Source organism: Cariama cristata, unplaced genomic scaffold, assembly GCF_000690535.1.
Source record: "Cariama cristata isolate BGI_N322 unplaced genomic scaffold, ASM69053v1 scaffold1955, whole genome shotgun sequence".
NCBI classification, from domain to species: Eukaryota; Metazoa; Chordata; class Aves; order Cariamiformes; family Cariamidae; genus Cariama; species Cariama cristata.
This window is the reverse complement of record NW_009615619.1, coordinates 132,952-145,846: the sequence shown is the minus strand read 5'-3', so window position 1 is coordinate 145,846 and position 12,895 is coordinate 132,952. Positions and strand designations below refer to the sequence as shown.

Below are 12,895 nucleotides of genomic sequence, written 5' to 3'. Positions count from 1 at the left end.
GGCTTGGTAAGGAAACTTCTGTTCTATTGCTGTAGTGATTGTAATCCGTGTTTTTCATTAAAAGCTGCTTCAGCTTTTCAGAATGGTAAAGGTATGTACGTTGCTGTGTTGTTTGGAAACTGGGGATGAATCTGTTAGTTTTTCAGTGTACTTCTTAGGAGTGTCTTCTGTAGTACAGGGCCAGTCCACTTAAACATCTGAGAGACTGTTGACTGTTGCTGTACTGTGCATTATTTATGTATTTGTTAAGTTTGAGTGGAGTGTGTAGTTATTGTTTTGTTTTGCTTTATATCTTCTTTTGCAGAATGACACAGTGACTATCAGAACCAGGAAGTTCATGACGAACAGGCTTCTTCAGCGCAAGCAGATGGTAAAAGAATACAGAAAATTGCCTTTAACTATTTGTCTGTTGGTCCTGAACTGCAAGTGTTTTTTAGCCACTATAAGTAAGAAGCCCTTAAAACCTCCAGATTTCTTACTGTAAAAGCTTATAAGTTTAAATGTATTGATGTGTGCTGAAGGTAAATCTTGATGGTGAAGTATTGAGCTGTTTTGTTATTTGAAGTTGTGCCAGGGGAGGTTTGGATTCAATATTAGGAAAAATTTCTAAACCAAAAGGGTTGTCAAGCATCTGGACAAGCTCAGGGAAGTGTTGGAGTCACCATCCCTGGAGGCATTTAAAAGATGCGTAGATGTGGTGCTTAGGGGCATGGCTTAGTGGTGGACTTGGCAGTGTTAGGTTTAGGTTTGGACTTTATGATCTTAAATGTCTTTTGCAATTTAAATGATTCTATGAAACAGGAAGCTTATGAACGCTTCTGTATCTAACTAATAATACTTTCTGCTGCTAAGGTGGGTTAGTTTAAGCATTAAGGTCATAGTGGGATTGTAGCACCTGGCTGTTTTACTGGTTATTGACCTTTTATACAACTTGTAAAAATTCCTTTTTAGGTGATTGATGTTCTTCATCCTGGGAAGGCCACAGTCCCCAAAACAGAAATCAGGGAAAAGCTGGCAAAAATGTACAAGACAACCCCTGATGTAATTTTCGTCTTTGGCTTCAGAACTCACTTTGGTGGTGGCAAGACAACAGGTTTTGGCATGATCTATGATTCCCTGGATTATGCGAAGAAAAACGAACCAAAGCACAGGCTTGCTAGGGTAGGTTGTTTTCTGGTAACTTGAAAACAATTAGGATGGATTTGAAGTATTTAGTGGTTCATGATTTACATGTGCGAAAACTAAAGTTTTGTGAAAGTACTGTTGGTGCACTCAGTTACATAAGAGGTCTTGAAACAGCATAGATTAGGTTCTGCCTTTGCAAAATAGGGCAAGTTGGTTTTTTTTGTTGTTGTATATTACAGGGGGATTGGGAAGGTGAAACTGATGTTACCAGTCATGTTTAGCAGTAATAGATAACTAACTACTATTAAAAGTCTTGAAGAAGCATAAGAGATGGGGCTGATCCATATGCTACTTTAGTGTTTATATTCTGTGTTGAATCATTCACTAGTTAGTGAACTTGTCTTGCTATTTAGGTAATATTTCAAATTTAAACAGTTTTGAAGAGTCCAGAAATAGTAGGACTTGAATTCAGAGTTACTGTCAGTGAAACAATGTTAAATACAATTTTAACTGTTTGTGGTTTTATTTTATTTTTTTTTAAATAGCATGGTTTGTATGAAAAGAAGAAGACTTCTAGGAAGCAGCGAAAGGAGCGTAAGAACAGAATGAAGAAAGTCAGGGGCACAGCCAAGGCAAATGTTGGTGCTGGCAAGAAGGTAGGATGAGAATATCTGTAAGCTGGAGTGAGCATGTTGCCTTTGAAATGTTGATTAGAAATTTTTCAACAGAATAACATTGTTTTTCTTCCATTTCTTTTACCTGTTCTACTGGATAACAGAAGGTAATCTGTGTGGTGTTGTATAGCTTGTTATCAGCTCAGTAGCTTAGCTTTGCTCGTCACTGCTGCAAGTTTAGCTGATATAACATGAAACAATGCTTCTTAAATGATTGTTTCTTACCTACCACTTGAACTAAAGTTAAACTTTCCTAAATCTAACAGTATTGCTCTAATTGCATAACTCAGTCTTGCAATATATGAATTAGATAATCTTAACACTTGTTACGCAGTCTACCTCAATATCTAATGCTTACTCCACCAAGTTACTGTTACTTATGGTGTTATTTATAGAGGTGATTTGGTTAAGGATGTGTGGTGTTGCAGGCAGTGAGGACAGTGTGTTAACAGAAGTAAGGTAGAATGCCTGCTTTATCCTGGGTTTAAGTGACTGATTCTCAAGATAGTGGAGTTTTCCCATGGTGGGGGCTTCCTGTGCTGGGGGTGGAACTTGATGCAAGCAACATGGAGGGAGGCAGAGCTCCTCTGTCACTATACAAAAAAAAAAAACCACCAAAACTGAGGAATAGCCTGGGTGTAAAGACTGTTGTCTTCCTTAGAAGCTTTTTGTCCTCTCAAAAATACTGACTAAGCAGTGCAGCTAAGCGGGTTTTTTCAAGTGTTTTAACAAGGGGAGAGAGAGTGATGGGTTTTGATGCTTAGTTCTGTAGCTGCTAAAGTGCCTTGATATCTTGAACTTTAGTAATCTTCACTTTTGCTTTTTTTCTACTTTCTTGGAATTCTCCATCAGAAGTGAAGTATCTAGCAGGTACTGAAAACGAGCATGGATGTGGTGACTGAATTATACATCACTGAAACATGTGTCCGTCCTTTTAATTGAAGCACTGTACTGCCTTGCATACATGCATGTTTGCTTTAAACTTGCTGCTGTCCTCTAAGGCTTCAGATAACTCCATAATCAACTTTATTGTGTGTGACTCAGAGATAAAATTTGGCTAATAGTACACAAGACTTATTGAAACCAGTGAAACAACAGGAAAATAAGGAGTTCCTAATGAGAAGAAATCCAAGAAACTCCATGCGGTTGGTTTGAAGCATTGATTGGTTCAGAACACCCCGGGTTCTGATTCAAAGTAGTACAGTGCAATTGCATGTGTAACTTGACCTTTGTGTGAAAGTAGTTGTGCGTTTTCATGAAAACTAAGTCACATCACAGCTTAGTGCATTTGAGACAGAGGTTGGAAACGACACAGTTGTCAGCATTAAACTGTGTTTAACTATTGACCTGCAGCATTTCAAGATAAGACAGGAATTATGGAGAAATTGGAAATCTCTGTGAAATAAGATTCTTTACTTAATGAACAAGTGAAATTCTTGTTATCACTGGATGGAAATAAACCAGTGTTGTTGCAAACTACTAGAGGAGAGAACTACTCTAGTAGATAAGATTTGGAGCCTTTTTCCTTTCTGCTTTAATGCTGTTCTAATAATGAAATCCTACAATTGTTTAAAATATAACAGCACAGATTAGCATTTGGGATAGTAGTAACAATTAACATACACCCTCTTGTCAATGTCAAGTGTGTCATTTAGTGTTGCACTGATATCAGTGGTATGGATGAACTTCCCTTCAAGACTTTTGCACTTCAAGGTAGCTGTTGTTGAGTGCTAATGCAAAGTGGTTAAATGACTGTCATTTGAGTTACTAAAGCTATCCAGTTGATAGAAATTCTCTTAAAGCATATAAACAATTTAGAAATTTAAGACTAGGATTGTATGCTATGATAATTGTATAGCAGATGTGACTTCTGTATCGAGTACTTCTCAACCTAGCATGCAATATTAGTACTAGGTGAACTGTGGTTTTGATTAGAGGTTCTTTAATGTCTTACTGTAAAATGATTTTTTAGTTGATAAGTATGCATGGGTTAGATTTTATTTGTTTACCACTATTGTTAATCTTTGTGTCCTTGTGTTAAACTAAAGACAAATTAATTTATGTGTTTTCTGGAAAACTTGGTTGAGAAGAGTTCTGTGCTGCCTCACAGAAAAAAGTTTGTGGAGTACACTTGTGTCTTAAAGCTTTGTCTTGAAAAATGCATGTTTAAACATAACGATGTGGCATGGTTCATCATCCTTTATCACAGCCATGTGGAGGAATTTTTAATAGGAGTTCTGGAATATGTTTTGGAGTCCAGCTATACAATCTGTGAAAACTGTTTCTCTCAGATATGTGTAGGCACTTGATGCTGAGACATCTTCAGGCAAGTCTATAGTGTTGTAAGAGTTATGTACCATATAGTCATGAAAACTATTGAAATGGTGAATCACACTGGAATAGCTTTTCTTGAACTTTTAAGTCTGACATCAACTGTGCTGATGTCTGACTGATAAGTTTTCTTTGGTGCTTCCTTTTGCTTCTCAATTCTTCGGTATTCCCCTTCTGTTTTCACTGCAGTTTCAAGGGAAGTATTTTAAAGTAATTTGCATTATGTAATACATTCTGTAGCTCTAGAGTTTGAGCTCACATAAAAGTTTGCAACAAGTAGGTGTGGATGTTGGTCACCTAGTGTTTGCATTCAGAGTGGTGACCCATATACCCTGGGATCTTGAAATGAAAAAATAAAAAACCAACAAACCCACCCTGCCTTTTGATGTGACAATTGTAGTTGTGACAGCCTTTGACATGTAAGCCTTCCAAACAGAAATGTGTGTGTGTTTTTTTTTTTTTAAAGAAAACTTGATCTAACAGAAGCATGGATGGATAGGCACTTTAAGCCATTGTAGCCTGTAGATATAACTGAACATGCAGTTGCATTCTGGGTATTATTTAAGCTCTAAACAGCTATTGTTAGGTCACATTTTGAGTTTGAGGGAATGTATGAAATCTATGTCTTTCACCTCTACAGTAGTCAAAACTTTGAGGTTCTCCTATCACATTTCACGGTGGTAATTGAAAAAAGCATATTGTGAGTGTCAGTAAAAAGCCTTAAAGCTCCCCCTTCTTCAGTAGTAGAACTTTGACAAAACTGTTCTTTTATTAATTAATGCTTCTATCTTTTTCAGTAAATGAACATACTTCAGGTGGAAAATGGATAACAGGTATGACTTCAGAATGCTTTGTAGGGGTAGAGATTCAGTAGTCTGTAGTCATTACAATGACATGGGTGTAATGTTGATTGATAGAAGGACCATGGTACTTGTGCTGATATACAGCCCAGTGCAAGAGTTTAAGACTAAGAAGGACTTCAATATTTACAAACCACTGTTGTGTGAACTACTGAGTTGATAATTTATGTGACTTCCGCTTATATGAAATACCTGATTAGTATAAAGAGTGAAATTAAAAGGCAGTTCAGATTTACTGCTGCTAAAACTATTGATTAAATTGAGTCTTATTGTAAACAAGGCTTAGGTTTTCCTTTTGTAGGTATGCTAAGGAGAGGATAGTACACCTTGGGTTTTATTGTCTAAAGTAGATTGAAGTAGTATAATTGTATTTTGAGGACAAATTTCTGTTATTTTCTTATAGATACTTATTTCAAGTAAATTCCTTATAAATAAACCTGATAATTTTAGACAAGTCCTACACTACATTTTTATATCTTTGCTGCAGAAACATAAGTGAGTTTGATGTTCTGTGGGCAGTAATTGTTACAACCAAAGCTCTGATTTTATTACAGATGGTCTGAATGACTCAGTTTAAAGCAACTTAAACTGTCTGGGAGCTGATTTAGTGAATATAATGTCTTAAACAGAAAGCTAGCTAAGCAGTTGTGGTTTGTTCAGCACTTCTACAAAAATGCTGTAATCTAGGCTCTCAGTTATTCCCATGACAGTATTGTAAAATTTTGAACCTTACCTTCTTCAAAGAAGGGTCGTGTGGTTCACCTAACTTTTTTGGAACCATTTTTTAAGGCTCTATAAAGGTATGAGTGTAAAAATTGGTTTAGTCGTGTGGCACTGATCTATCTTTTCCTTTACAGACTACATTATTCTATGAAGAAGCGTAGAAAGAACCATTCTGGAAAGAAGCTGCTCATCTGGCTTTAATATCAAATAAACTATGTCAATAAAATGCTGATTTGCCCTTTAGTTTTCATTTGAAAGCTACACTTTTGTAAAGCTTGAGAAATTCAGGATTGGTGCACTGTTTTCACTGTATTAAAATCTTTTCATAATTAAACAACTCTTGTTTTGAGTATCGATTTGAAGTGAATCAGCTTTCTACAGGTAGTAGTATAACCTAATTCCAAGCAGGCAGTGTTAGTTCGTGGAGGTAGGTATGCTTTTGTCATCTGGTGTTCAAACAGTGATTTGGAAAGGCCTTTTAAAATGTGCTTGTTTGTCTGTATTATATAGACCTATAGAATATAGCTGAAGGGAAGAACAAAACATGTAGACAGAGGTATTCAGAGCTGCATGCTTCCACAGTGTGGCTTGTCCTTTGTTCCCAAGTTGTCAGGACAGGCTCTGGGGTCTATCTCTGGTCTGCAAACGGTACAGTACACCCCTAAGTTTTCATCTGTTAGTGTTAAAGGAGTTGTTTGGATTAGTGGCTGGATGAGGCATGTTCTGTGCTAGAAGTGTGGGCATTCTGGTGCAGGTGTTCTGAGTAGCTAGCAAAATAGAAGTTTTATGCTTTAGATAGAACTGAAACAAACTGGGTAGCTCTAGCCCCTGTGCTGATGAAGGCTCTGACTTGACTAAATTATACTATGTACAAGGCAGCATATTGTGACACAGTAAGGCATTTTTAGTGTTTGGGGGAAAAGCCATGAACCGTATAGTTTGAGTTGTTAAAGCTGTTGGAAGGGGATACTGTTGTCCTAGTAACTTCCATATAAGATCCGGTAAGTATAGATAAAGCGCTTAATGCCTCTTCTAGTACTTAGTCTGAGTCTTGAACTAGTGTGGTTGCTGTTGTCTACATTCAGCAGCATCACACTTTTAGCTGCACAGTAAATTTTCTGTACATCATGCTATAGTGTTTGTGTCTTCATTGAGGTTAGTAACTGGGATTAGTAGGCAATTGCCCTGGTGAAAGGATAGGTACTCCAGTTTCTTCTAAACATAGGTGAGCTAGTGATGTTAGGCTAAGGGGATGGTGAAACACAGTAATTGCTTCTAAAATAATAGTTTTGATTCTGAAGTCCTGTAGAAGTTGAAAGGCTTTTTTACTTGGCAGACAGACTTTCAAAGATAGGTGCCTATTGGATGTTCTTCCCAAAGGTTGTAAGTATATTTAATACTGAAGGATTGCTAGAGGGGTATTTGTGTACTTACGTGCACTGAAGTCTTTGAGTGTGTAGATATTCTGAGTAGGTAGCAATAAATTTTTGACAACTGTAAAGATTGTGAGGGATACGCAGCAAATGATGTGCATGTAAGGCTTAGAGTTAGAACCTGAACCTGTTTTAAAGGTAATATCTGAAGTAAACCCTTTCCATATATGATCAGCATCAAAGGAGAAGAGTCATGCTATTAAATACAATTGAACAGTCACTAGGGGGTGGTGTGAACACAGCAATACAAATACGAGGAAGACTTCTATAGCAATTTTTCATAAAATAGACTGAAAGGAAGCCAAATTGTCCCCTGCTAAAGAGGTCAACTCCTTTGAAAATATGCATTAAAAATAGTTGTGTTTAGGATGTGAGGCTTTATGTGATATTTTTGTTTCACTGGTTCTGTTTGAATTGAATGGGAACCATCTGTTTCAGTGAAGACCATACAGTTAGTGTTTTCCAAATGTTTACTACTTTAAAGCTCTAAAGTGCTGGCATGAATTCTAGTTGCTCTTTTCAGAAGCCTCCTTACCTTTAGCTTCAAGCAATCAACAAAGGATTTATAAGTAAGTGCTGGCATAAATGTCTTGCATAGTCTTGATTTTTTGACTTTATGTAGTAAACAGTACTGTCCCAGGGGGCACGTACCTCTTGAGGCAGAACTTGGTTCTGGAGTTGGAGTATCAAAGGTTCCCTTCTTCAATTTTGTAATACCTTACATGCTATTTGTTACAGGCTCATTTATGAGGTACGGTAACTTTTCAAAGCAGATGGATTGAAACAGGCTGTCTTATTGGCTGGTGCCATAATTTGGTGTTCAATGCCCCATTTTGATGACTCAAGGTTGACAGCAAAAAATACCTAGTGAATCCATAGAACAATGGACTTTCCTTGTTGCACGGTTAGATTACAACCACATATCCATAAGCTGTACTCTTGTCTTGCAATACGAGACATTAAGCCCAAAAAATGAGGAAGGGGACAATGACATAAAGTGATCTAGAATTAACGGATCAAATTGGATCACCCTATTTGAGTTTTTCCACTGTTCTGCAACATTCTGTGATGTGGTTATCCTTTTCTCCTATCGTTCCTCCTGGAAAATGGCAAACAACTGAATAGCTGTCATCTGACATCTTGGTACCTCAACAGTTTGGAGACATAAGCAGCTCTTCATGCGAGTTTCTGTTCTGCCAACATTTTGCATTCGTACACTACAGTCGAAGCAATGTGTAGCAGGTGTTCTGTAATTCAGAAGTTTAATGCACATGTCATGCTGTGACGACTCTTGGTTAATCCCCTTTCCTGTGGGAGGTAAAACAATTAAGTGGAAAGCATTGATGAACAGGAATCTTCACTTCTTCCCCTACTGTGTGCTGAAGGTACCTTTTTATTTCATGCTGATCTTGGCACATCCTATCATCTATAGGTAGTAGTTTCTGTCACTGCCTGCTTTTAGACTTTGGCCTGGCCCTTGTATTTCAATATCTCAAATATTTTATCTATTTGACCAGTCTGGAGCTCAAATCAAACTCAAGGACTTTTGGAGAAGGAACATCTAAAACTGTTGATGAGTAATCTCAAATTGACATATATAAAATACTTTGATTAACTCTTTACCATTTTTAATGGCTAGGACTTATTTGTGTGTTTTCTACAAGGGATATAATTACCATGGAAAATGGGGTTTTTTTGGTAGGAAGGACTCAAAATTGTATAGCTGGACTAGTAAGAGTAAATGAAGACTTAAAAAGCTGTGCAGAAGCTTCAGGGCTTGACTTACTTGACACTGGACCAAGTAAGTCCAGCTTCTTACTGAGGTTCCACCTCTATGTTCAGTGAGATACATAAGGCACAGCCAGATAATGGTGACTTCTGTCTGACAGAGACTGTAGTCTAGAAGGTGGAAGACCAACTACAGTGGATCAAAGAAAAATTTTATTTTTTTTATCCCCTCCCCCCCCAGTCAGAGTCTATTTGGAGGAGGAGAGATTAGTGTCTTGGCATCATAGAAAAAGATAACTGTGATACAGATGAAAGATGGTAAAATTTGGCATCACCTGGGCAATGAGGTCGTTTTGTCTAGGGAGCAACTTGTAACAGGCTTGAGAATAAATGTTGAGGGGAAGAAGTGAGGATGGTATTGTCAGTGGCTTGAAATAAATGAGGTATGGTATGCTATAACAAGACTGCTGTACCGATAAGCAGAGGGATAAAGGGGTGGTGTGGCTTCTTTTTCTTCATAGAAGGTGTGTCGTTTAAGGAATAGAGTATGCAGGTCACTATCAAATGTATTTGCAACAGTCAGAAGAAACTAACTTGTCCATTTTATTCTGGTCAGTTTATGTACAAAATTAATTTTAATGTAATTAGTTTCCTATACAGAGGAAATAGAATATTGTCCTGTAGTAGCTGTTGATGTTAGATTTGTACATTTGAAATTGTAGTTCTGAATGCTCCCTGCTCATGCGCTTCTATTTGAGTGAAACTAGATACACTGAGCCTTTTTTTGGATGGATATTTTGGTGGTGCGAAGAGACCTGATGAGTGTAGTTAATTTTTTTTTTTTCTCTAAATGCTGGCAAAGTTTCATCTAAGCAGGAGAACTTTCCAACATGGGTCGCAAATGTTTTGTTTTTTTGTCATGTTCCTAATACAATAGCAAAAGAGTAAGTTATTTCTATGAACATATTTGTTACAGTGCCTCTAAGACATAAGATTAAAAGGTTTAAGTAAGTTTTGATAAGTCAATGTCAGGAGTAGGCACATCCTAATTACATTAATGCTTTTGGACTCCTTTGCTTTAAAGGAGTTAAATGGAAATTTAGTCTTATATTCATTGGTAACATTTGTGAATTGTAGTTATGTCTTAAAAAAAAAAAAAATTCTCTGTGGAATTTTATCCTCATCTGGAATTCTGTAAGTTTCCTCTTAGTTTTAGTCTTTGCTCTCTGTAAAGGCTGTGGCAAAGGAAACAGCTACAAAAGTGGCTAAAAGACATCCTGTGCACTAGAAGATAATTATGTGTTTTCCAAGAGCTGGCCATTGGCAACTAGTACTACTGATAAAAAAAAAGCCTCCATCTTTCCAGTTATTGCTGTTCATACACAGAGATCCTAAATAAGGTCAAGTAGTGTGCTGAGGCAGAAGGACGTTCAGAGCATCTGTGGCTTCTCTTAACAGAGTAGATGTTATACAACGAGCAAAAACTAAGTGCAATGCTTCACTGGGGTAGATGGTAACAGTTTGTACTTGTGTTCATTGGGTTAAAATACAACTTGGTATCTAATGGAGCTGGCCAGACTGCAAACTGACCCGCATTAGGCGAAGCATGCTTCGCTGCCTTTCATGATGATCTGATTTGATTGTACTGGAGCTGCTACCCTGCTATCATTTTCTGTCAATTTTTGCTAGCCTGTTTGTTAAGCCAGGCATCGTTTGTGTTGATTTGATAACAGGTTTCAATCACTGATAATAAAACTTCTGTGACAAATGACTTCAGATCCATATCTCCTGCACAGTGTTGGCTGTAAGTAGAAAATTGGGACTGACATGTTCCTTTTTAGTGTCTCCAGTTTGGTTTAACAGCCAATGCGAAAATCACAATGGAGGTGGCTTAATATTTTTTAAATTAGAAGGGGGAGAAAGTTGGGTTTTTTAAAATGTTGGTCAATAGTTTTTGCATAGCTTGTTTCAATGTTTCCTTTAGTTTGATGGATCCTGCTACAGACCAGAAGTGAGATTAAGCCTTTTTTTTTTAAAGGCAAGTAGAGGGGTATTATAAAACTTAAGAGCTGTCAGAATTCATGTTTTGAGTGTTTATTTTGATTGATCAGTTCTAGTTATTGAAGAAAGTCAGGCTTATCTAGGCCCTGCTTCAGGACTTTACAAAAGTAAAGACTAATGTAAGGACGAAGGATTGAGGAATTGACTTTAGTGTCAAGGTAAGGCTCTTGCTGACTGCTGGACCAGCCTGCTTCTCAGCAAACCGGAGATGGGACTTGCTTCTGTGGAAATAGTGTCAGTGAGAGGCCGAATGCACACGAAGCACTGAATGCAACCAAGCCTCAAACAGCTCCACTCTGCCTTAGTGGTTTTCTACAACATGGTCTTTGAGTCAATAGCTGTGCAGCCCTTAAACTTCAACCCAGCAACTAGTCCATGTTTGATGTTTTGGCCAGTAGTGTCAGCCTGATGTGATGCGTCTACCTAGGAGCACGTAATTCTTTCTGCTGGGTTCAGATAGCTCATGAGATGACTTCCTTCTCTTCCTTTAACAACTCTCTTCAGAGGTGATGACGCTAGTTGGCAATATTTTAACCATTTCTGGTACTGAAAAACACCTGTGTATCAGATGTCTTAAACAGATTTCTGTGTCTCAAATACATTTCCAATGGCTTGTGTGGGAATTAACTTTTACTTTATCATAGGCATGATAGACCAACATAATCTACCCTTTTAGTCTCACAATTCAGCTGTACCCATAACTGGTTGCTTAATTAGGGGCACTCTTCTCCGTGGTTTACAACTCATTCAGAATGTATTTCCTTATGTTTGTTATTCCATAACATAAACAACTTTAAAGATTTTAATGTTTTAAGAGGTGGGGGAAGGTAGTTCTTCAATCTTCTATCTTTTGCTGTCCCCTGAAAGAAGCCTGGGGTTTGTTTAACCCACAAGTCTCTGTTTAGCCAAGAGAATATCTTGCCTTCATTCAAGTTGCCTGTTGCATATGGACCATACTTCCTTCCGAAACTTGTATCGGTCCTTTCCACTCATTTTCAGGAAATGCTACCTCTGTACGGCTGTTGCAGTGATACACATCTCAAGGCATATATCCTTAGTGAGATATCTCCATGCTTCTTGTGTTTCTGCTTTGCATCCCCTCCCTTTCCATCTCAATGCTGTCTCTTTGTTTCTTAGATTTGTTCTGCTCGCAGATGCTTCTTCTAGCTTTACTTTCCTGTAGACTGAGTAGGAAAGAACAGTAATCACATAGCTTATGGTAAACAATTTATTAGTTCCTTTCCTAGTGGTTGATCAATGTTCCACTGGCATCTTTGTGGGTACAAGTGCCAAAAAAAACCCTAGAGGAACCTGAAGTTGCTGTCTCAGCAGTTGTGAGGGAAGATCGTAGACCATTTTGTATTGCTGCTGTTCTGTGGATGAAAGGAGATGCACTTCCCAGGTATGTCAAGGTGCCACACTTCTTCAGTCTTACATTAATCCTTTTTCTCTAGTAAAGATACAAAAAAATTTCTGGAGGGTCTCTCAATTAAAAAACAAAACCAAACCATGCAAAAACAACAAAACAAACCTTTCAATACCTCACTTTTATTAGAATTGGTAGAAATAGAAGAAAACTACAGCAGATACCTGCCAAGTAAATATTATGCACAAAGTACTTCTGAGGTCCATTCTTAAATTAATACTCCTCAATAACTTCAATGACACTTACAGCAATGCTACAGAGAGAACAAATCCTCCCATCAGATGCGGTGATGCTTCTCTTTTGCTTTTCAGCTTAGTTCTCCAAGTACTTATCACCCCCAACCTCTTTTTTTTTCTTTCTTTCTTTTATTTGTTTCACCACTTAAATAGCTGTTCTGGGATGAAAAGTGCAGGAGCATGTGTAAAATACTATTCATGGAGCTTGCTGAGTAATCAAAATGTTTTTATCTAGGCCTTTTCAATCTATGCAAACTTCAAGAGCAAATATCTTGCTTTTCAGTGAAGATGCATAAAA

At 37.6% G+C, this 12,895-nt stretch overlaps 1 protein-coding gene across 4 annotated transcripts; it reads left to right on the top strand.

Moving 5' to 3' along the window:
- Positions 1-307: 307 nt before the first annotated feature.
- On the top strand, positions 308-6,047 carry RPS24 (ribosomal protein S24). Of its 4 annotated transcripts, XM_009699873.1 has the most exons (7): positions 309-370; positions 952-1,161; positions 1,671-1,781; positions 1,904-1,906; positions 2,652-2,669; positions 4,928-4,963; positions 5,848-6,047. In XM_009699873.1, the coding sequence occupies exons 1-5, from the start codon at positions 338-340 to the stop codon at positions 2,655-2,657; spliced, it is 363 nt and encodes a 120-aa protein (XP_009698175.1). In that variant the 5' UTR covers positions 309-337; the 3' UTR covers positions 2,658-2,669; positions 4,928-4,963; positions 5,848-6,047. The 4 variants fall into 4 exon arrangements, with proteins under 4 accessions (XP_009698176.1, XP_009698175.1, XP_009698177.1 ...); XM_009699874.1 differs by lacking the exon at positions 1,904-1,906 and having other exon boundaries at positions 308-370; XM_009699875.1 differs by lacking the exon at positions 2,652-2,669.
- Positions 6,048-12,895: the final 6,848 nt, after the last annotated feature.

What these genes read in the sequence shown, in the direction of transcription:
- RPS24 (XM_009699873.1), top strand. Translation starts at nt 338, where the DNA reads ATGACGAACAGGCTTCTTCAGCGCAAGCAGATG. An exon ending in TTCTTCAGCGCAAGCAGATG is followed by an intron (nt 371 to 951) that starts GTAAAAGAATAC and finishes ATTCCTTTTTAG; the next exon opens with GTGATTGATGTTCTTCATCC. An exon ending in CAAAGCACAGGCTTGCTAGG is followed by an intron (nt 1,162 to 1,670) that starts GTAGGTTGTTTT and finishes TTTTTTAAATAG; the next exon opens with CATGGTTTGTATGAAAAGAA.